Here is a 25,036-nt window from a genome sequence, read left to right as displayed (position 1 = left end):
AGGGTTTCTGAACCCAGTCCTTGGGGAGCCCTAAGCCAGTTTAGGTTTCAAGATATCCACAATGAAAATGTATGAGATATATTTACATACAGTGGAAGCAGTACATGAAAATATATCTCACATATATTCATTATGGATATCTTGAAAACCAGACTGGCTTAGGGCTCCCCAAGGACGGTTGAGAAAACCTGTAGCAGCCCTACCCTTGGTTTCACCAAGGTCTATACAGTGCAGTCTCGATTATCTGACCTTCACTGATCCGACCATCCAGAATATCCGACAGATATCCGGCTTCTCTTTTCGTTTTCCAAATCTGGGACCCTGCATTGTTTGAGGGGTTCGCAGGGTACACAACAGAGGAGGAGAACAAACAAGGACCTCACATCAGGGGTGTCCAAAAATACTATATTCAGATCTCCACCAAGACCAGACAACCTTGATGTGAGGTCCTTTTTTGATCTCCTCCGCTGTTGTGTACCCTGTGTGTTGTTTTCCATGGAGGACAGTTCTTTGGTGTGTTTTGGGGTTTTTTTTTGAGGGGTTAACATTGTTTTCCATATTATCCAATTTTTCATTTATCCGACAATGGAGGTAAAAAAGGAACAGTTTTACCTCAATTGTCGGATAAATGAAAAATTGGATAATATGGAAAACAGCTTGAATGCATTCCTGTAAAAATCCCACTATGCTACCCACCTGGCTCAACTCAAAGCCCAAGCAAGCACCTATCAACAGTACAGTCTCGATTATCCAATGTAAACGGGACTGACCCATTGTTGGATAAGTGAAAGGTCAGATAAGAGAAAATTTGGATAATATGAAAAACACTGCATAAACAAAGGCATTGAGATCCCGATTTTCAAAAATAGTTTAACACTATAGCACATTTTGCAGCATAATTGGAGCACTAAAACATGTGCCTGTACACCAGAGGGGGGGGGGGGAGGGTGTCTGTCAGATATGCTGGCTGGTCGGATTAGTGAAGGATGGATAACAGAGACTGAACTGTAGCTGCAATTAATTACACAATTAAAGGTATTTTTCCCCACTGCAGCTCCTTGAGACTCTGGGCAATGGAGGGTTAAGGGGCCCTTTTACTAAGCTGCAGTAAAAAGTGGCCTGCGGAAGTGTAGGCGCGTGTATTGGGCACGCGCCGGGTCAGTTTTTACTGCAACTATAAAAAAAGGGCTTTTTTTTTTAATGAGACGGGAAAAGGGCCTGTGGTAAAATGAAACCAGCGCATGCCCAAAACTGGCCTGAGATCTTAACGCCACACACTGATCTAGCGGTAAAGGCTCACGCGCTAAACGCGCGGTGCCTGGTCGACGCATGACAAGTGCTAATTATCGCCGGAACTGGTGTACGTAGGAAGAAATAAATATTTCATCCATGTGTTATGTGCGCGTACCAAATCTGAAATTACCGCCAGGAGGGTGTGCCGGCCTAGCAGTAGTCTCATTTGGGCGCGCGCTGCACGTGCATAGAGCGTACCATGGCTTAGTAAATGGGCCCCTAAGTGACTTGCCCAGAATCACAAGAATCTGCAATGGGGGGGGGGGGGGGGGAATAAATAATATACCTTTAATTGAACAATTAATTACATTATAAATTTTAATCGAAATACACCCTATTAAAGACCTATTATTTTACTCAAGCTTTTCCATGTGAATTAGTGTCCTCAGTAGTTTCAGTTTATTTTTGATATATAGCAAATTGTAAAAGAACATTAAAACACTTTACATAATTCACAGGGTAACGAGAGGTTATAACAAGATGTTCCATAACTAAACATAGACAGCATAAATAATTACACCACTCTCTTACTAATTACCGGCTCTTTATACCTTCTGGCCTTAGGCCACGTTTCCCGGTGGTCCTGGGCAGGATTCTGTAACCATGTAGCTTCACTACCCTTCCCACCTTCTGTGCCTTAATTCCTTGGTTGTATCTTGTACCCCACAAGCAAAGCGCCTAATATTTTTATAGGAACTGTTGCCTGGGCCCTCTTTTGTGTATCTCTCCTATTCTCTCCTCTTTTGATTGGCAGTATATCAAATAATGGTCAACTATATAAATCAACAAACTTGACCTGTAACTAGATAAAATAGCACAGCACATGATTAAACCTCAGTGTTTCAACCCAAATTCTGTACTGACGGATAAATGAACTAGTAGCATTCAGCTTCCAAATGGCTCATATCACTTATACTACATTATAACTGTCCCTTATTTGGCTCAAAAAGTTATTTTGGAAGAAAAGAAAGCATTACCTGGACGATGACAAATAACTGGGATCCCTAATTTTTTCAGGTCATCAGCATTCCCAATCCCAGATAACATAAGCAGCTGAGGGGAATTAATGGCACCACCGCTCAAAATCACTTCATTACTGGCAAAAGCCTAAACAATTAAAACATGGACAGGGTGTGTTTTGCATAAGCTTGAACATGAAAGGAACACTGTGAACAGTGATTGGCAGGTATGTTAAATATCATTCTTGTGCAGCTGAGTCCTGCTCAATTATTAAAGAACCTGTGATGCAACCAAGTGTCTGAAGCTCATGGGTGCTCATCAATCATCGACTTGCCCAGCTTCCAGAATTTTCCTCCAGTTCTAATAGGTGAGTGCCAAAGTAGGAAACAGCCACACAATGCTCGTTACTGCAGCTATGATTATTAGGCACATAGTTCTCTCAAGTCCCATGTCAGTGTTTTTTAAAATAGAAAATTTCAGGTATCACAAATGACTCTGTAATAGGGAAGGCAATTTTCAAGGTACTTTCCATGGATAAGAAGTGTTTTAGTCACTGGCTCTCTGAAAATTGCCTGGACAGCTACAATGAGAGGGAGCTTTCTCATTGGTGTGTTTACGTTGAGGGAGGAAAAGCATATATGTAGATCGCATTTTTAAATGTACACAGATATTTTCCAAGCTAAAGTTTATTTGTAGAAAAAGCAAGTACGAGTGAGCTTATGTATTTTGTGCGCATCAATTATTTGCAATTGTTAAAACTGTCTTTTTAATAGTTGAGTTAATTAGACCACAGCAAGCAGTTTGAAAATTGCCTCCAGTAATTTCTAGAAAAAAAAAAAGAAACCTGAGCCAATTTTTCTAGACAAGGACTTCATAAATAAGGGGGGAAATTATCAATGTGAGCTACCGTTAAGACAGGTTATTTTACCACAAGTCAGGTTATTTTAGCGCAATGACCCAACCTGTGGTAAAATAACCTGACTTAACAGTGGCCAACATTGATAACTACCCCCCTATTAGGAAGATATGAAGCTTCAAGAAATGCCAAAATTATCTACTCTCCACATTGTGGTTACTTCGCTCAAGCCATCTTGGTGACACTTCATATACATCATAAGGAAAAGCATCTCTGCCTCCATGTGGCAACACAGAAACAAAAGATGTACTGTAGTTGTAAGGAGTTAGTATATAATTCAGCCTTTCTACTGAATTTCTGAGGGCTGACACTGAGTCTTGTTTTCAAATATTCTTTTTGTCTTAAATCTGAGTTAACAACCACTACTGCAGAGACAATCCACCAATATTTATGAAACAGAGAATGAACTGAACACTTAAAAATGTACTGGTAGGAATATTGACTTTGTCAGCATGCCAAGGAGACCCATGAAAATGCAGTCTAGTAGACGTCATATTCGTGAATAAGCCAGATATGGAGGGGTCATTCCTTACCCATAGGTCCCAACTGGGATGCCAGTTTGGTACGTTTATGAATGTTAAATGAAGTAAGAGAAAGTGTCAATCTAACCTTATTCCTTCCTAAAAATATTGAGCCTCCATATTAGTATGTTTTGTTGTTGTCAGTATGATTTTTAAATTCAATTATTTGTTTTCTTGCACAAGAAGATAATAACATTATTAACTATTTTGGAATATTTCATCATAAACCTGCAACTCAGCAAGTTTTTAATCTTTCCAACTTGGCATGAAGAGAAAACCAGTAAAAGATACGAGTTTAAAAATGAGCCAAATCAGACTGCGGATTCCAGAGAAATAAGCCCCCTCCCAACCTCCAACCAAAATGGCTCAATGCATTTCTATAGGAGGAAGAGTAGCACAGAAACATTAATGGAATGGGATGAAACTTGGCACGTGGGATAAAGCAGTAAAAAGACACCCTAAGGGGCCATTTTAATAAAGGGCTACTGCACGGGTAGCCTGCACCAAAGGCGCCCGGCAGTAGTTCTGAGTTTGGTGCGTGCAGCTTTCCACAGTAGAAAATAAGCCTGCCTATCTGACATTGCTGCCTGGATGTCTCAGCACCATCTGAAACTAAACATGACCAAGACTGAGCTTCTCATCTTTCCCCCTAAACCAACCTCTCCTCCTCCCCCAGTCTCTATTTCTGTGGATAACACTCGCATCCTTCCTGTCTCATCAGCTCGTAACCTTGGGGTCATTTTCGACTCCTCCCTCTCCTTCTCTGCACATATTCAACAGACTGCTAAAACCTGTAGTTTCTTTCTCTATAATATCAGCAAAATTCACCCTTTCCTTTCTGAGCACACAACCAGAATCCTGATCCACACTTTTCACCTCTCGCTTAGACTATTGCAACTTGCTTCTCACAGGTCTCCCACTTTGCCATCTCTCTCCTCTTCAATCTGTTCAAAATTCTGCTGCACGACTTATATTCCGCCAGTGTCGTTATGCTCATATTAGCCCTCTCCTCAAGTCACTTCACTGGCTTCCTATCCGTTTCCGTATACAGTTCAAACTCCTCTTATTTATCTATAAGTGCATTCACTATGCAGCTCCTCAGTACCTCTCCACTCTCATCTCTCCCTACATTCCTCCCCGGGAACTCCATTCACTGGGTAAATCTCTCTTATCTGCACCCTTCTCCTCCACTGCTAACTCCAGACTCCATTCCTTTTATCTTGCTGCACCATATGCCTGGAATAGACTTCCTGAGCCGGTACGTCAAGCTCCATCTCTGGCCATCTTCAAATCTAAGCTAAAAGCCCACCTTTTTTATGCTGCTTTTAACTCCTAACCCTTATTCACTTTGTTCAGAACCCTTATTTTATCATCCTCACTTTAATATTCCCTTATCTCTTGTTTGTCCTGTTTGTCTGTCCTAATTAGATTGTAAGCTCTGTCGAGCAGGGACTGTCTCTTCATGTTCAGGTGTACAGCGCTGCATACGTCTAGTAGCACTATAGGAATGATAGGTAGTAGTAGTAGTCTTGGGATTCCGGAATCTTGCTACTCTTTGGGATTCTGCACGAAATCTTGCTACTATGGGATTCCGGAATCTTGCTACTCTTTGTCCTTATCCCTTATTTGTTCTGTTTGTCTGTCCTAATTAGATTGTAAGTTGTCGAGCAGGGACTGTCTCTTCATGTTCCAAATGTACAGCACTGCGTACGTCTAGCAGCGCTTTAGAAATGATAAGTAGTAGTATTTTCTACTGCAGGGGCATTCCCGGCAGCGCTGCCCGATTACTGCCTGAGTAGTGTATGAGCCCTTACCGCCTATTAAATAGGATGGGGTAAGGGCTCAGGCAGTAACTGGTCAAATGCTAATTTTATTAGCTCACAGCCATTTAATGCTCTGTTTAAGAAAAGGCCAGCTTAAGGGGCTGTGGCATCCTGAGTCAACGTTTGCTTTTGCGCCCCCTGTCACCTCACCAACCTTGGAGCCAATCTTGCAGCGTGAACTGCAACAAACTAGGGTACAGTTTAAGCCATCATAGTAAACGGCTTTAAGTATCACTGTTTAACTCAATTCTTATATTTAGCATCACTATGCAAATGGGTATCAGTGCTGGATAGGTGGGTAGTACAGGGACCACGCTGGTACATAGATAGTGTGCTGTTGTGGGAGCGGAGGGTGTGGAGACATCTGGGGATGGTTCTAATGCAGCCTCCGCATCTAGCTCAGCTCTACTTGTCTGTACTTGCCTGATCGGCTGAATATAAAAAAAGTTAAGCTGGACCAGTGACGTGAAGGCTGTGGCTTTTGATGCTCTTTGTCGCCGGAAATCTCAGCCAGTGTCTCAGCTGGGTTAAGCTGGTCCTGGGTTAAGCTGGTCCTGGGTAATATGTCAGGACATTTTTCTAGTTCCCCACTCCCTCCCTCTTTAATGTGAATGAGCTTGCACTATCTGATTCCAATGTAACTAGCAGTGGAGGATCCAACCAATAGGAAGGCAGCAGGGACAGAAAATCTAGTCACAGGAAGTGAGGCGCTGATCTGGAGGAAGTTTCTGTGTTGTAGAAATAAAGTTTATGCATAAGGGAATGGAGGGAAAAAGAGAAATGAACCCCCTCCAAAACATACCCCAATACAATTCTACAGGAAAGCAGTTTCCAACAGCTGCAATTTACATAGATTGATTCACTATAACCTAACGATTAAGGAATTGCACCTCTCACACTGTATTACTCTATCCTTTCCTGATTAAGGACACTTAGAAAGCATATACATACAACAGAAAAACACAACAAACACGTAAACACACATACACAGATACATTTATGTTAATCTGTACGTGAGCCCTTGAGCCCAGGCCAAGGCCTAGGAAGGATCTTGGCCAAGGCCTAGGGTAGACCAAACAGGCGCTACACACAACCCCAGCCACCAAGCCCCAGATACACAGGACAAACAACTAGCACCATCAGGAAAAGGGAGATAGAGCACTCAGGCGGGCCTCACAGCCGATCGGGAACCCACTCATACAGAGTCCAAGCGTGCAGGCCTCACGGCCAAAAAGGAACAGAGTCATACACTGGGAAGGGAGAAAGAACAACAAGGGGCCCCCCAAGGGATGAGCAACGCACACAGCGCTAGCTAGAGACACAAGGGAAATGACGGCAGACAGAAGCTGCTATAGGAATACACAAGGCTGTGCCACACGGCAGACACGGATAAGGGAAGTCACTCAAAGGAATACTTTAGGCTGTACTATACAGCACTCAAGAGGAAGCCACCTATAGGAACACACAAAGCTGTGCCACACAGCGCACAAGGGTAAAGGGAATCCACATACAACAATGCACAAGGCTGGCCCCACAACACACAGGGGTAAAGGGAAGCTGCTTATAGGAAAACACGAGGCTGTGCCACACAGCACTCAAAGATAAAGGGAATCCACACACGGGACTGCACAAGGCTGGCCCCACAACACACAAGGGTAAAGGGAAGCAAACAGAGAAAGTTGCCTTAACATACACAGATCAGATAAGGAGCAAGGCTCACTAAATCAGGAGACAGACTCAGCAAACAAAAGGGGGAAAACTGGCTAAAGGGGAAGGCTGCTTCTCAGACATCAAACTGTAGGAAGCAGGGCTTACACGGCAGACAAAGGTAGGGCAAACAAAGGAAAACTTAAACCAACAAACAGGAGCAATACAAGGACAGGGAGACTGCCAACAGAGGCAGGACTACAGAAGGCAAAAACTAAGCGCAGCACATAAAGGGGTTCACTGAGGAAAGGGAAACTAAATCAAACAAACAAGAACAATACAAGGAACAAGATTACCACAGACAGCACAATCACTAGACAAGCAGGGAACAAACGCAGGTGTGGTGTAGTGAGCCAATCAAGCTCATGCTGGGAATACCCAGCAAACACACACAGAATCAACCAGCTACGAGGAGAGAAGCAAAACTCCAACATATACTGTGATAAAGTCACCTCCAGGATAGTTGGGTTAAGGCCGTGTCAGTCTGAAATACAAGTCCCTGAAGGCATTGCAGGCAAGGAGCCAGAAGGGGAGATGAAGAACCCGGACTGGACTACTAGCTGCAATCAGGGAAGACATGGGTGTAAGCTGGCAGGTTGGGTAGAGTGGCTGCCACTAGGCGGAAAGAGAGTTAGGAAACCCTGTGTGCAGGAGCTCATCATTGGTCTCAGTAGTCTAATGCTCAACTCAGCTGGTATGGGTGTGGGGAAGCTAATGGAAGGAGAATGATTGGTTGTGGTAGCTGAAGCCAGGGATTGATTAGGCAGGTGGGAAGGAGTCTCAGCAGTGGAGTTCAGTTCAGTTCAGGAGAAAGGAGCTGAAGGAGAGAAGCAGTTGCAGGCTGAAAACCCTTGGGCAGAGAGGTCCCTAAAGTATTTGCAGGCTGAAATTCCTTGGGCGAGAGGAAGTCCCAAAAGTATTGAATTCACTGTGAAGCTGATGCAGGGGAAAACCCTTGGGTAGAAGGAGTCCCTAAAATATTGAACTCTCCTGAAGGTAAAGAGGATAGAAGGTAGAAAATGCTGCTTGGTGACTGAACTGTGATGATGAACTGAAAGAACTGTTTGTCTTGGGAATTGAATTACTGTTTATTGTGCACTGGATAAAGAGCCCGGACTGGAGCCTGTAAGCCTGTATTGAATCCTGGTATGTGCTATGCTGCTGTGGGAACTGTGTACTAGAAACCTGCATGGAATAAAAGTCCTTAAGATTGAAGTTACTGGTGGACATCTATTTCTTCATTGGGCCGGAAGCCTGTGGCTGAAGGAGATTGTTCTATCCTTGGCTGCACAAGAGAGGCGCCTGGTTACAATACACAAAGTGCCCTAGCACAAACAGAGAGAGGGTAAGCAGGCTTCAGATGACAGCAATGAAACGCTAAAGCAAAGGTTGTAGGGAAAGGTAAGGTTAAGTAGATCTTGGCTTCTGACATCTGCAGCTACAGACGTCAGCTCAATCCCTGACAGACCAATGAGAAGCAAGTTCTAGCCATTCCCCTGCCTGTTTAGCAGAATCAAAACAATTTATACGCAGAGGGGTTGGAAAGAATTCCATAAACCATGGTCTGCATGTTTTCTCTACTCGTAAAGAAAAAAAAATCAAAATTTTAGCTAAACACAAAACATTTCCAGAAGTCATTTTCCAACAAAGCCATGCAAACCAAAAGATGTCTCTACAAGAGAGCTCAACAAAAAGGGCAGGTAGGACAGGCCTGAAATCCACTCCGAAAATGAAGAGAAGCAACTTTTTTTTTTTTTTTTTACTATTTTTACCTCCACCGCAGTACTGCACAACAGTATTAAGAGTTTGTGAGCTTATAAAACATCAGTGAACCCTCTTAAACAGACAAATAAAATATTCAGATATGAACCCTTCCAATCAGTGGTGCATTATTTTGCATAGCACATCATGATTCATCTGATTCGAGATGTAGGCAGCATGCAGATTCAATGTGGATTCCTGAGATTCATCTCAATCCATAGCATGTCCACACTGAATAAAACATTACAGAAGAGCATGGTATGTCTATGACTGGACCTTAGACCTGCTCTCAAGAGCACCCAGGGTGCCAAAAATCACTGTGGGTGGCTGTGACAGCTAGCACATGGGATTGGTACCATGTACTAGCTGTCAGAGGAAAGGAGATTATCACAGCTGCACTCATTGTGAACGTGGCAAATGCAGCCTTGCTACTGGCCCCACCATGGCAGATCACCAACACCCCTTCCAACTGCATCTTCAAGACCCTCATTCCCACCAATCATATCATCCAGAACCTCCCACCCTGGTTTGCATTGTCAAGACTCTCTCCATCCCCCAGGACCCTGCAGTCTCCTTCCAGGACACAGCCAAGGGTCCTCTTTGGTGGCATAGTGGACTGGGACAGGAACACAAGAGGGCGTGTGGTTCAATGTAAAAATAGCAGTGATTTTCCTTCTTTAACAATTGATTTGTAAACTGCTTCGCCCTGTCGGTCAGTAGAAGATGGTACATTACATTTTAAATAAATGTAAAACCGTTTTTTCTCCTTATTCACAAGGAGAAACAAAACCGCAAATTTTCCGTTCATTCTGAACCAGCAGCCCTGACCAAAGCATTTCAACATGGTCAGCTATGCTAAAATGTTAATTTAAATATTCTGTGAGCTGAAGAAATATAAATCAGGGGTGTCCAACTTCGGTCCTCGAGGTCTACAACCCAGTCGGGTTTTCAGGATTTCCCCTATGAATATGCATCCTCAATCTGGAGTGTCGTTTAATGTCCTGTTATGATCAATTAATAATCTTTTGACTAATGATAACAGTTCTAAGAATTTAACAACTGCTTTCCAAATATAAGCAAAACAAATTTATTCAGTTAATCATCTATTTACATGAACTGCCTCCATTACATGCAAATAGATCTCATGCATATTCATTGGGGAAATCCTGAAAACCCGACTGGGTTGCAGTCCTCGAGGACCAAAGCTGGACATCCCTACAGTAAGTGCAAAGTTTAAGAATATTCCTAGTCCTGAACTGTATATATATTTATTTTCAGATAAAATTATGTAACAAAACAATGCCACTTACCTTTTTCTTTTGCTTGTTTTTGATGTACTCAACCCCAATGGCTTTTGTACCTTCAAACAAAATTTTGCTCACTAGTGTTCGATCTTCTGCTGATACATTAGGCCTTGAAATAGCTGGATGGAGGAAAGCACTGGCTGAACTCCATCTGAAACCTGCAAAATTTGACAATGTGCAAGGTTTTTAATTAATACAGCATCACACACTACTTATTTTTATGTTTTCCAGATCTTCAAAAACACTTCTTAAAGATGTTTCATAAAGTTATTTAACACCTCTATGTAAACTCAGGGGTCCTTTTACTAAGGTGCACTGAAAAATGGCCTGCGGTAGTGTAGACGCGTGTTTTGGGCGCATGCAGAATCATTTTTCAGAGCACCGGCAAAAAACGCTGTTTTTGTTTATTTTTGCCGAAAATGGATGTGCGGCAAAATGAAAATTGATCACAAACAGCGAAGATGACACAAAAAAAGAAAAAATATCCAAAAGCGAAAAAGGAACAGTTGAAGATAAAGAATAAAAAATAGAAAATCAAAAATACAAAATAAAACAAGGAACTGCAAAAAACAAAAAGCGAATAGAAAAAATGAAAAAAAGAAAAAAATGAAAAAAAGGGGGACGACACAAAAATAATTGAAAAACTGAATAAATTTATTGAGGTAGTATGACTCGACACAGCTGTGTTTCGGCCCAACTGGCCTGCATCAGGAGTCTGAATAAAACAAATAAAATATCAATTTTGAACAACATCAATATATAATCAAAAATTAATCAATATACAATAAAAGACAAAAATAAAATGAGCTGCAAACATTGATCCATTGCGTTTTCTAAGTACAATTTTAGGCAGGAAACCAAAAGAAGAAAGATAAGAAACAAACAGGAAAAAATACATATTGAATAAACTAGTCATGTGATTAAAATTACTCATCATTGGGTTCTTGTTTATCTTATGTTGTTACTAGTAGATCACAGATATTATCTTTGAAAAACTTTTTACATAGAATGAAATAAATATAGAAATAAAAATCATTGTCTGTTTTTATCCACATAATATACAATATAAAACAAAATGAAAATTGCCATGCGTCCACTTTGGGTCTGAGACCTTACCGCCAGCCATTGACCTAGCGGTAAAGTCTCACGCGGTAACCAGACGGTAATGACCTGCGCGTGTCAAATGCAAGTTGGCACGCGTCCAATACGCACATCCAAAAATAAAAATTATTTTTTGGATGCTCGTATCGGACGCGCGCCTAAAATGAAATTACCGCAAGAGCCACGCGGTAGCCCTGCGGTAACTCCATTTTGGCGCACGTTGGGCACATGTACAGTGGGGGAAATAAGTATTTGATCCCTTGCTGATTTTGTAAGTGTGCCCACTGACAAAGGCATGAGCAGCCCATAATTGAAGGGTAGGTTATTGGTAACAGTGAGAGATAGCACATCACAAATTAAATCCGGAAAATCACATTGTGGAAAGTATATGAATTTATTTGCATTCTGCAGAGGGAAATAAGTATTTGATCCCCCACCAACCAGTAAGAGATCTGGCCCCTACAGACCAGGTAGATGCTCCAAATCAACTCGTTACCTGCATGACAGACAGCTGTCGGCAATGGTCACCTGTATGAAAGACACCTGTCCACAGACTCAGTGAATCAGTCAGACTCTAACCTCTACAAAATGGCCAAGAGCAAGGAGCTGTCTAAGGATGTCAGGGACAAGATCATACACCTGCACAAGGCTGGAATGGGCTACAAAACCATCAGTAAGACGCTGGGCGAGAAGGAGACAACTGTTGGTGCCATAGTAAGAAAATGGAAGAAGTACAAAATGACTGTCAATCGACAAAGATCTGGGGCTCCACGCAAAATCTCACCTCGTGGGGTATCCTTGATCATGAGGAAGGTTAGAAATCAGCCTACAACTACAAGGGGGGAACTTGTCAATGATCTCAAGGCAGCTGGGACCACTGTCACCACGAAAACCATTGGTAACACATTACGACATAACGGATTGCAATCCTGCAGTGCCCGCAAGGTCCCCCTGCTCCGGAAGGCACATGTGACGGCCCGTCTGAAGTTTGCCAGTGAACACCTGGATGATGCCGAGAGTGATTGGGAGAAGGTGCTGTGGTCAGATGAGACAAAAATTGAGTTCTTTGGCATGAACTCAACTCGCCGTGTTTGGAGGAAGAGAAATGCTGCCTATAACCCAAAGAACACCGTCCCCACTGTCAAGCATGGAGGTGGAAATGTTATGTTTTGGGGGTGTTTCTCTGCTAAGGGCACAGGACTACTTCACCGCATCAATGGGAGAATGGATGGGGCCATGTACCGTACAATTCTGAGTGACAACCTCCTTCCCTCCGCCAGGGCCTTAAAAATGGGTCGTGGCTGGGTCTTCCAGCACGACAATGACCCAAAACATACAGCCAAGGCAACAAAGGAGTGGCTCAGGAAGAAGCACATTAGGGTCATGGAGTGGCCTAGCCAGTCACCAGACCTTAATCCCATTGAAAACTTATGGAGGGAGCTGAAGCTGCGAGTTGCCAAGCGACAGCCCAGAACTCTTAATGATTTAGAGATGATCTGCAAAGAGGAGTGGACCAAAATTCCTCCTGACATGTGTGCAAACCTCATCATCAACTACAGAAGACGTCTGACCGCTGTGCTTGCCAACAAGGGTTTTGCCACCAAGTATTAGGTCTTGTTTGCCAGAGGGATCAAATACTTATTTCCCTCTGCAGAATGCAAATAAATTCATATACTTTCCACAATGTAATTTTCCGGATTTAATTTGTGATGTGCTATCTCTCACTGTTACCAATAACCTACCCTTCAATTATGGGCTGCTCATGTCTTTGTCAGTGGGCACACTTACAAAATCAGCAAGGGATCAAATACTTATTTCCCCCACTGTAGATGTTTACGCGGTTTAGTAAAAGGGCCCCCTATAGGATCTAAAATATTCCCATTTTTCTTATTCCTCTTGCACTTGCCATTCAGTACAGATTTGTTTTCATTTTCTTCTCACTTTTGCAGTTCTACCTTTTCTGAATACATGTTTTTTTTTCTATTTCTCTCTCTCTTTCCTATCTGCCTGGTTCTATTTTTGGAATACTACACTGCCTTTCAACAGAGTATCGAAAATGGTTTATATCACGTGGGTCTTTCCTGCGTGCTAAGGCCATTTCTACTGCAGCCGGAAAATGGTCGATTTTCCATTTTCTGAATTAATGGCAACGTTAGCGCTTGGCCATTAACACGGCCATTATTAACAATTAGCACCTCTCAGTGCCAACCCTCATCGTGTCTTCGCCACCCTTAACTCCCTCCTCAAAGTGCCCTCCGCTCCCCCCCCCCCCCACACTCTCACCTCACTCACTGGCTGACTACTTCCGCGACAAGGTGCAAAAGATCAACCTTGAGTTCACTACCAAGCCACCTCTTCCTCTTCACCCTTCAACCCTCTCCCTCAACCAACCAACCCAGGCCTCTTTCTCCTCCTTTCCTGGTATCACCGAGGAGGAAACCGCCCGCCTTCTTTCCTCCTCGAAATGCACCACTTGTTTCTCTGATCCCATCCCCACCAACTTACTTAACACCATCTCTCATACTGTCACCCCCTCAATCTGTCATATCCTCAACCTCTCTCTCTCCACTGCAACTGTCCTTGACACCTTCCAGCACACTGTAGTCACACCTCTCCTCAAAAAACCACCACTTTACCCTACCTGTCCCTCCAACTACCGCCCCATCTCCCTCCTACCCTTCCTCTCCAAAATACTTGAGCGTGCTGTTCACAGCCGCTGCCTTGATTTTCTCTCCTCTCATGCCATCCTCGATCCGCTTCAATCCAGTTTTCGCCCTCTACACTCGACAGAAACAGCACTCTCTAAAGTCTGTAATGACCTGTTCCTTGCCAAATCCAGAGGCCACTACTCCATCCTCATCCTCTTCGATCTATCCGCCGCTTTTGACACTGTCAATCATGATTTACTTCTTGCCACACTGTCCTCATTTGGGTTCCAGGGTTCTGTCCTCTCCTGGTTCTCCTCCTATCTCTCCCACCGCACCTTCAGAGTACACTCTCATGGATCTTCCTCCACCTCCATCCCGCTCTCTGTTGGAGTTCCCCAGGGAGCTGTCCTTGGACCCCTTCTTTTTTCAATCTACACCTCTTCCCTGGGCTCACGGATCTCATCTCATGGTTTCCAGTATCATCTTTATGCTGATGACACCCAGCTGTATCTCTCCACACCAGACACCACCGCGGAGAACCAGGCCAAGGTATCGGCCTGCTTATCCGACACTGCTGCATGGATGTCCAACCGCCACCTGAAACTGAACATATCCAAGACCGAGCTTATCGTCTTTCCACCAAAACCCACTTCTCCACTCTCTATCTCAGTTGATAACACCCCCATCGTCCCCGTCTCATCTGCCCGCAACCTCGGTGTCATCTTCGACTCCTCCCTCTCCTTCTCTGTGCATATCCAGCAGATAGCCAAGACCTGTCGCTTCTCTCTCTTTAAAATCAGCAACATTCGCCCTTTCCTCTCTGAGCACACCACCCGTACTCTCGTCCACGCTCTCATTACCTCTCGCCTTGACTACTGCAACCTACTCCTCACTGGCCTCCCACTTAGCCATCTATCCCCCCTTCAATCCGTTCAGAACTCTGCTGCACGTCTTATATGCCGCCTGAACCGACATACTCATATCACCCCTCTCCTCAGGTCACTTCACTGGCTTCCAATCAGATATCGCATACAGTTCAAGCTTCTCCTTCTTACCTACAAATGCACTCAGTCTGCAGCCCCTCATTACCTCTCTACCCTCATTTCCCCTTACATTCCCGCCCGTAACCTCCACTCACAGGAGTGGAGGAGTGGCCTAGTGGTTAGGGTGGTGGACTTTGGTCCTGGGGAACTGAGGAACTGAGTTCGATTCCCGCTTCAGGCACAGGCAGCTCCTTGTGACTCTGGGCAAGTCACTTAACCCTCCATTGCCCCATGTAAGCCGCATTGAGCCTGCCATGAGTGGGAAAGCGCGGGGTACAAATGTAACAAAAATAAATAAATCCCTCCTCTCAGTACCCTTCTCCACCACCACCAACTCCAGGCTCCGCTCATTCTGCCTCGCCTCACCCTATGCTTGGAATAAACTTCCTGAGCCCTTACGCCAAGCCCCCTCCCTACCCATCTTCAAATCTTTGCTCAAAGCCCACCTCTTCAATGTTGCTTTCGGCACCTAACCTTTATACCTTTCAGGAAATCTAGATTGCCCCTATTTGACTGACTGTACATTTGTCCTTTAGATTGTAAGCTCCTTGAGCAGGGACTGTCCTTCTATGTTAAATTGTACAGTGCTGCGTAACCCTAGTAGCGCTTTAGAAATGTCAAGTAGTAGTAGTTACCAACTGTAGGTGGTAAAGGCTCACGTCCTAATCCTGTGCTAAACAGCGCGTAGCAAGGTAGCTATGCAAACTAATTAGTGCAGAAAACGCCCACTCTCAGCACCCCAGACATGCACTCTGCGAAAAAATTATATATATTTTTAGTTCATCGTTTGCACTTGCAAATTGGGCTTTTACCACAGGATGCCTCAGCGTGTCTCATGGTAAGCCGTTTTCACTCTACTCCCTTGGCTGCTACCTTAGTATTGCTGCCAGAAATCTGCACAAAAAAAATCAAAATTCTGCACACAAAATTTGCAAGTTCTGTAAAATTCTGCACACAAACCCCCCTGTTTACTAAGCCGCCACACGGCAATGCTGGCACAGCCGCTAGCGCAGCATAGAAAAGAGGGGGGACATTTGCAAATTCTGTAAAATTCTGTACACAAAATTTGCAAATTGGTTTGTCATAATCTAACCAATATCACAGCTCCTCCGTACAGATACCATCCATATTTTTCCCAGCACCCATATTTTTTTCTAACCCCCTCCGTGCACACACACATAGCATCCAACTTTACAACCCCCTCCCACCCACACATAGCATTCACTTTTTTTTACAGCCCTCTCCCTCACTCCACACACACACACCCACACAAATATAGCATCCACCTTTTTTTTTTACAGCCCCTTCCCTCTTCCTCCACACACCCACAGCATCCACCTCTTTTTACAGCACCCTCCCTACTGCTTTTTCCAAATGGCCACTGAGACTTCCTGCAGCAGTCTCATGAGATTTCCATGAAGTCTTGGCGGCCATTTTGAAAAAGCAGCAGTATGAGCAAGAGAGCAGTGGCAGTGGGCCGGAAAGAGTGTGGCTCTTTCCTGCCCTCGAAGAGGACATTAGAACACCAGGGTGTACTCAGGTAGGCCTGGGAGGGCGGGTGGGGGAGCCAGCCAACTGTGGAGGGCCCAGCAAGGCTCAGGGGAGCCTTAGAGTGCAGATTCTGCATGGCTGAGGAATTCTGCGCAAATTCTGCCCTCCACAGTCACGCAGAATTCTGGCAGCATTATACCTTTTCTTTCCCCATAACAATAGAGGAAAAATAATTTCAAAGGGATACCATGGAGTGTTCATTTTGTAGTATCTACCATCTTGGTCCACCCTCATTTAGTATTAAACTTTATCTATCATATACCTAATGAGGGCAATGCTGTTTGGAAACTTCCACTCTCCCTGTTCGTAAAAGTGCTGGCTGATTATTCTTTTGGGTAGAGGCCAACCAAATTTTGGGTTTGGTTACGCTACCAAAACTAGCCCAAAATCAATTATTTTTCCCAGTTTCAGCTAAAAGGTTATTTTAATTTTCGGCTATATTTTCAGTTTCAGCTAAAAATGGCCATTGGCCTTATTTTCAAAAGAGAAGGGCGCCCAACTTTCGACACAAATCAGGAGATGGGCGTCCTTCTCTCAGGGTTGCCCAAATCGGCATAATCGAAAGCCGATTTTGGGCACCCTCAACTGCTTTCCGTCGTGGGGACGACCAAAGTTCCCAGGGGCATGTCGGAAGCATAGCAAAGGCGGGACTGAGGCGTGCTTAACACATGGGTGTCCTCAGCCGATAATGGAAAAAAGAAGGGCGTCCTTGCTGAGCACTTGGCCGACTTTACTTGGTCCATTTTTTCTTGCGACCAAGCCTCAAAAAGGTGCCCGGAGGGAATCGGGGATGACCTCCCCTTACTCCCTTAGTGGTCACTAACCCCTCCCCCCCACCCTAAAAAAAAAAAACTTAAAAAATATTTTTTCCAGCCTCTATGCCAGCCTCAAATGTCATACCCAGATCCCTGACAGCAGTATGCAGGTCCCTGGAGCAGTTTTAGTGGGTGCAGTGCACTTCAGGCAGGCCCACCTGTTACACTTGTGGTGGTAAATGTGAGCCCTTCAAAACCCACCACAAACCCACTGTACCCATATGTAGGTGCCCCCCTTCACCCCTTAGGGCTATGGTAGTGTTGTACAGTTGTGGGTAGTGGGTTTTGGGGGGGGTTAGGGGGCTCAGCACCCAAGGTAAGGGAGCTATGCGCCTGGGAGCAATTTATGAAGTCCACTGCAGTGCCACCTACGGTGCCCGGTTGGTGTCCTGGCATGTGAGGAGGACCAGTGCACTACGAATGCTGGCTCCTCCCATGACCAAATGGCTTGGATTTGGGAAAGGTGTAACTTTATTCTATAAGGTGTGTGTGTGACAGCTCCACACACACCCCTCCTATGAACACACCCTTGCATTTACATACACCCTAACAGAATAGCATTCCGCAGGGCTGCCAAGAGGGAAGGGTGGGGGGCAAAATTCCCCAGGCCCGGCCTCCAAGGGGGGCCCGGCGCCAGAGTCTCTCTCTCCTGCTCCTGACGGGCCTTGAAAGATCACGTCCCGACAGGAACAGGAGAGAGAACTCTGGCGCCAGGACCCCTCCAGCGCTGCTCTTCGCTCGCCACTACCGCCGTGTCAAGCAGCTGCTTTTCCCCTCAGGCACATGCTCGGTTTTGAAACCAAGCATGAGCAACAAGAGAAAAAAGCAGCCGCAGGGACAGGACAGGCATGAAGTGAAGAGCAGCGTTGGATTCTTCTGTTGGCGGGGCCTCGGGATCCCCACCAACCCCAAGGTATCTCAGTTGCATTAGCGGAAATCCTGGGGGGAAGGGGGCAGAAGCAGCGACAATCTGGGGGGGCGGGGCGGCAGCAGCCGCCCTGCCCCGGGCCTGGCGGCAGCAGCCCAGGCTCGGCTCAGTCTCTCGGCGGCACTGGCATTCCATCACTCTGCTGCCACTTATTAATTTACCTGCTAAAGTGCTGGTATCCTGTACATTCACACATGCATGTGAGAATCCAAATTGTACAATTACCATTTACATTTAAGGTGCACTCACAAACTGACTGCACTTAGTGCCTCTTTTGTATCTCATTATTAGCCTTTAATGTATGCAACACTACATAGTGTCCGGAAAAATGGGGCCCCTTACACAGTTTCAAAATAATTTGCAATTGTTTAAACATTTAGGGCCCTGTTTATTAAGCCATGCTATAGGCACGCTAGCGTTTTCATAGCTCTGATAATTAGCGCATGCTAACAATAGAGACATCCATAGGAATATATGGGTGTTGCTTGCATTTATCGCGAGCTAAAAACGCTAGCGCACCTTATTAAACAGAACCCTTAGTATGACAAAATATATTAGTATAATGGAGGTTTTTCTTAGTTCATTTATCATTTGTGTCCAAAGTGTCCTCCTTCAACCTTGACATGTTCACAAAGTGTTCGACACCACTGAGCTGTTGGCTCAGTGAATTCTGGGGTTTCATTAATTAAGACCTCAACTGTTTTGTGAGCTTGATGAGCTGGAGTTCTATCATGTTGAAAAATAAAGTACTCAAGAATGTCTCGAATTTCAGGCAGAAGTTTCTGCAGCAGTAAGCCATTTTTGGGCTATTTGGAAAAATGCTAGGGGTCCAATTTTTTTCCGGACACCATGTACATTAATGCAATTTAATACCAGACATTACTCTTTAGTACTCTGAACCCTTATCAGTTTGAATTTACTGAACTTTCAATCTTATGTTTTACAGCTTACTTATATTGATATTAAACTAGTAATCTTCTCACATCCTAACATAAGATCAGAGAACAGCCGTACTGGGTCAGGCCAAAGGTTCATCTAGCCCAGTATCCTGTTTCCAACAGTGGCCAATCCAGGTCCCAAGTACTAGGCAGGGTCCCAAAAAGTGTCAAGATTCTATGTTACCCCTAAGGATATGCAGGAGCTTTCCCCCAGGTCTATCTTAATAACAGTTCATAGACGTTTCTACAGGAATTGATACAAACCTTTTATAAATCCAGCTATGCTAACTGTTTTTACCACATCATCTGGCAATAAGTTCCAGAGCTTAATTATGTATTGAATGAAAAAATATTTTCTCCAATATGTTTTAAATGTACAGTACAACTTCTTCATGCTATGTCCCCTAGTCCAGTGTTTCCCAAGTCCATTCCTGGAGTATCCCTTGCCAGTCAGGTATTCAGGATATACACAATGAATATGCATGAACTTGATTTGCATATGCTGCCTCCATTATATGCAAATCACTTTCAAGCATATTCATTGTGGATATTCTGAAAACCTGACTGAAAACAGGACCGGACTTGGGAAACACTGCCCTAGTCCTACTCTCTCTGTAAAATCATATCTATCCTTTGTGAGAAGTGTGCTGTCCTCATTCACCAAGATTATATAATATTGTATTTTACTGAAATATTTCATGCACAATGTTCTGCACCAGACAGAAACTAAATGATGATGAAAGACATACATAGTTATAAACTGTTTGCAAGGCAGACCTTTGTGAATCGTCATATCCATCCATCCAAATCCTTCTTGTTGATAGCCATTCATATCTTCCGTGAAAGGATACCCAGCTTGCAGGCCCGCCTCCAGAAAAGCTTGATGAAGTATGTGGTTAGTCTTTCCTCTGGAAACATGTAATGGTCCACTCCCACCTCTGTACTGGTCAGGTCCTAACTCATGGGTCTGTGCCTTTTTAAAATAAGGCAAGCAGTGGTCATAGTCCCATCCAGTGGCCCCTTCCCTGTTCCACCGGTTGTAATCCTCCGCATGCCCACGAATATACACCATAGCATTTAGGGACGATGACCCTCCCCATACTCTGCCTCTGGGCCAGTACATGACCCGGTTATCCATGTGCTTTTGAGGCGTAGTCTGATAGTACCAATTGTACTTGTCATCACAAAGATTATAAATTAATGCAGCAGGCATATGGATCTTCCACATTAGTCTCTTGCTACCTAAAAAAGTATCTTTAGGACCAGCTTCCAGAATAAGCACAGACTTGGCTAAGTCTTCAGACAAGCGATTTGCTAATACACAGCCGGCAGATCCGGCACCGACTATTATATAACTGTATGAGTCGGCTTTCTCTGAACTAAGTGTTGTGAATGTATTTGTCTTTTGTAATTGATGCTTCCTGAGAGCATGGGAACTTTTCAAGGCATCTATTTTCATCTGACATGTAGTTTGCTTGTGCATTCTGCAAGTGACAGGAAGACAGCCTTGTTTAATTGCCTTGAATAAATGAGACATTGTTCCTGATGATTTCCTCTGCTCCTTAAAACTGCCTTTTATCTCCTAAGTTGGATCAAATATCTTGTCCTAGAACACACAAAAAGTTCAATTAAAGTCAAAGATGCAATGGAGACAGGTAAATTAAGTAAAACCTTAGGAGCCAATATTACATAGATTTGTCCAGGTAACTACCCCAGCAGTTCTTGGCTTTTCAAATCCATCCCAGCCTCTGCAGACAACATAAATTGTATCCGGCTAACCTGTTGACCTGACCAAAATTAAAATGGTTGTCAGGTCTTTCAATAAATCCTGTTCTTTCACACCAATTCTTGAGGCATTTTTTTCTGTACTATTTTTTCTATTTTTGTTGTGCTTCGTTCTTTGTGCTCCTGATTCCATCTCTCCTGTTTACATAAGAATAGCCATACTGGGTCAGATCAATGGTCCATCCAGCGTATCCTGTTTCTAACAGTGGCCAATCCAGGTCACAAGTACTTGGCAGAAATCCAAATAGTAGCAACATTTCATGCTACCAACCATAGGGCAAGCAGCGGCTTCCCCCAGGTCTCTCTCAATAGCAGGCTATGGACTTTTCCTCCAGGAACCTGTCCAAACCTTTTTTAAACCCAAATACGCTAACCGCTGTTACAACATCTTCTGGCAACGAGTTTCAGAGCTCAACTATTTGTTGAGTGAAAACAATTTCCTCTTATTTGTTTTAAAAGTTTTTTTTTTAATATAAAACATTTTTTCCACATGTAGGCTCAGGCCAAATAGCCCTGCTGGTCCCCTCTCTGATAGGCCCTGACTGCAATACACACATACATATAGAACTTCTCATAAGCTTCTCTGCAAATGACCACTCAAGTCTCACAGGCCTTAAGCCAGCCCAGCCCCTCTTCCCAAGCAAGGCCCTGTTACCATAGAAACACTTGCAGGGGGCGGGCTCAGTGCAGGGCCTGTGAGTATATGTGATGGCTCAAAGACCCAGGGCAGTCACTCTCACTTCCTCCAAGCAGGGCTTCCTGTTAACATAGAAACATCTAGAAGGGGAAGGGTCAATGCAGAGCCTGTGAGTGCATGTGCTGGCTCACAAACTCTACAGCAGCTCTGCTCTTCCCCTCCTCCCAAGCACTACTCCCTGTTACTATAGAAACACCTGCGAGGGAAGGGATCAGCGCACCGCCTGTGAATGCAAGGGTTGGCTCAAAGGCCCTCTCACTCCTCCCGAACAAGGCTTCCTGTTACCATAGCAACACCTGTAAGGGGTGGTGGACACAGCAGGGCCTGTGTGCTGGCTCACAGACCCTGCAGCAACTCTTCCCCTCCGCCCAAACAGCACTCCCTATTACTATATCAATAGAAATCAAACAAAATAAAACATGGAAAAGAAAATAAGATGATACCTTTTTTATTGGACATAACTTAATACATTTCTTGATTAGCTTTCGAAGGTATTTCAAGAAATGTATTAAGTTATGTCCAATAAAAAAGGTATCATCTTATTTTCTTTTCCATGTTTTATTTTGTTTGATTTCTATTGATAACCTTAAGAGTGGACTAACACGGCTACCACACTCCTATTACTATAGAAACTCCTGAAAGGGGTGGGATCAGTGCAGGGCCTGTGAGTGCATGGGCTGGCTCACAAGCCCCCACTCCCCATCCTTCAAGTTGCTGCTACGGTAGTGCTGTGCTGCTGTGTGCATTGCAGTGATGGAGCCTATAAACATTTGGAACCAGAGGCACTTGTCTATTTCAAGTCTGCCAGTGAATAGAAAGCTTCGATTCACCACTCATGAACACTGGAGCTGTTTTTATTCTTTACTGGATTGTTTTTACTTCAGGTATAATATTTATACAAACACATTTTTAACAATTAAGAGCAGTTAATAAAAAAGAAGCCTGCATATATTTTCAGGTCTCTGCTGTGGAATGACAGTAAAAGAGACAGCAATGAATTTCCTTATCTTCAAAAAAAAAAAAAGGCACTTGTGAACTTTACTGACACATTCAGCACACCAAACCAAGACTTATTCCCCACTAGTCTGTAAACAAAATACCCAAGCGAGGACCTCTACAGCTGCATAAGGCCTAAACTACACCCTGAACCTTTTTTCGGTCTTTGTCACAGCCCTGAAATACTAACAGCTCCCTCAAAATGGCTGTAGTTTTTTTTAAATTGTCATATCTGCAGCAACAGAGGCAATAAACCCCAAGGCCTTTACTAAAACTTTCAAATAACAAAAACCTCCACTCCTAAAAGTGTTTATTTTATTTGTTACATTTGTACCCCACATTTTCCCACCTCTTTGTAGGTTCAATGTGGCTTACATAGTGCAGGAGAGCAGTTGCAGACTCCAGTGTATACAAATACAAGGTGAAGTTGTGATAGGGTAAGGTTCATGTGGTAGGACCACATAGAGGAATCGTTCGATGGCAGAGTTCGGTGTTGGTCATTACTGTTGTGTGCTGTATTGCTGTATAACAAAAAATTGTCTTTGGAAATGGCTTACTGCGAGATGCACTCAGGCAACCGCTGGTAAGTTCCAAACTGGAATACACTAACTGCAAGCTATAAAATATTTTCTCATTTTTGTTGGAGGGGGTCATGCCGGGGTAGTTCAGAGAGGGGGTGTTCCTGTGCTAATCATTAGCAGGGCTCATTACTGTGCACCAACTGGTTAGCGCAGGATTACCACATGAGACCTTACCGCCTATAAAATAGATGTAATTGCTTACGAGGTCCATTTCTTTAATGGCCATGCGGTAATGGAATTATTAGCGCATGACCGTTAATTCAACAAATGCAAAATCAGCCATTTTACTGTTGCGGTAAAAATGGCCTTAGCGCGTGGGAAAAACCTGTGCAAGGGTGCACTAAGGTCACTTTTTATCGCAGCTTAGTAAAAGGCCCACTTAATTTGGTGAAATCCCCAATTTAGTAGCCTGAAGTCCTTTTCCCAGCTGTAGGCCGGAATGCCTTAGAAAATGCTGATGCTTACAGATGGTTCAATGCATAACTGACAGTGAGAGGGTTAAGTAAATAAGACCATATCTCACTTATTATAAAGTCCCTACATTAGCTGCTTGTTTTTACACTGGACTACGCTCAAGGTAGACATGCTTAATTTAAAGGCCAGGGGGGCCTATGCAGAAAGGGTCGTGTTAGAGCTGAACACAAATGTCTTCCTTCCATGTCCCTTTCTCCACTCCTACAATCTATCTAAGCATACACTGGCGTATGAATCTAGTTTTATACCTGCATCTCCTCTGAAAACGAAACTCGAGGGGGCACTCAAACCCGGTTGCACTGTTGAACATCTAATTGACCTGAAAACGTTTTGCCACCTGTCTGTGACATACAAGTATGACAAGCACCCTCCCCACCCCCGCAGCAAGAGATTGCACAGTGCGATCCTGCTCGAGCCTGCAGCCTGAATTGAATATTCAGGGTCGGGGGCTGCCCCGGCCACGTCAAAAGTTTTATACTGTGCCAGATCTGACCTTATTACCTTTCAGTAAAGGAGAGCCAAGCAGCAAAGTTTTCCAGCGCGGAAGACAGTGATGAAGAAGACAGAACAGAACAGTTGTAAACTCTGCCCCGCCCCCAATCCAAAGATCCCGAGAAGAACAGTACAAACACACACTGTGTCTGTATGGGCTTCATGCCGGGAGGGGGATGGGCGGTCCCTTAAGACAACAGCCCGCCCACAAGCTTTGGAAGAGATGGGGAGGGGCATAGGAAGCGGTTTCATTTCCATTCAGGACAAGAAACGAAGACGAAGATCCACATTTAAGAAAGTTTTGACGGGGATGTTTTTCCCAGGGAGATGAAAAGGCTTGTTTTGGGGGGGGGGGGGGGGGGGGGGGGGGGGGGGGGGGGGGGGGGGGTTTGTTTAACCTATTATGCAATGATGTGTTGTTTTTCTGCCCTTCAGAACCTTTGAACCTCTTTGCAGCTTTCCCTGTCAGTTTCGAGAAGAGGGAACTACAATAAACTCTGCTGTATTAGATGTAATCGAGTTAGAATTATGTGCTAAACAAATAAATGTTAAGAAAAACAGAGCGGGGTGATAGCGCTACAGAGTAAGCTTAAACCAAGGGAATGACAGTGTTTGGGGACAATGCAGAGGATTGCTGAGTACGCAGCTTCTACTACAAGATTGTAAAGAAAATATTCTGTAATGCAGTAAACAAATGAGATG

General features: G+C 44.2%; 1 protein-coding gene across 2 annotated transcripts in view; it reads right to left on the bottom strand.

Moving 5' to 3' along the window:
• The window catches only part of CHDH (choline dehydrogenase), a 39,489-nt gene extending 14,973 nt beyond the window's left edge, over positions 1-24,516 (bottom strand). The window contains exons 1-4 of one of the 2 annotated variants that reach the window (XM_030207137.1): positions 24,344-24,516; positions 20,087-20,915; positions 10,292-10,443; positions 2,271-2,400 (exon numbers count right to left, since the gene is read on the bottom strand). In XM_030207137.1, coding sequence (XP_030062997.1) covers positions 2,271-2,400; positions 10,292-10,443; positions 20,087-20,846 — 1,042 coding nt within the window. In that variant the 5' untranslated portion in view covers positions 20,847-20,915; positions 24,344-24,516. Of the gene's footprint in view, positions 1-2,270; positions 2,401-10,291; positions 10,444-20,086; positions 20,916-24,090; positions 24,143-24,343 lie in introns of those variants that run through there. The other variant, XM_030207138.1, reaches the window with a different exon arrangement.
• Between the last annotated feature and the right edge of the window lie 520 nt (positions 24,517-25,036).

The sequence above is a fragment of the Microcaecilia unicolor genome, chromosome 6 (genome assembly GCF_901765095.1).
Source record: "Microcaecilia unicolor chromosome 6, aMicUni1.1, whole genome shotgun sequence".
NCBI classification, from domain to species: domain Eukaryota; kingdom Metazoa; phylum Chordata; class Amphibia; order Gymnophiona; family Siphonopidae; genus Microcaecilia; species Microcaecilia unicolor.
This window is presented reverse-complemented; position numbering and strand designations above follow the sequence as displayed.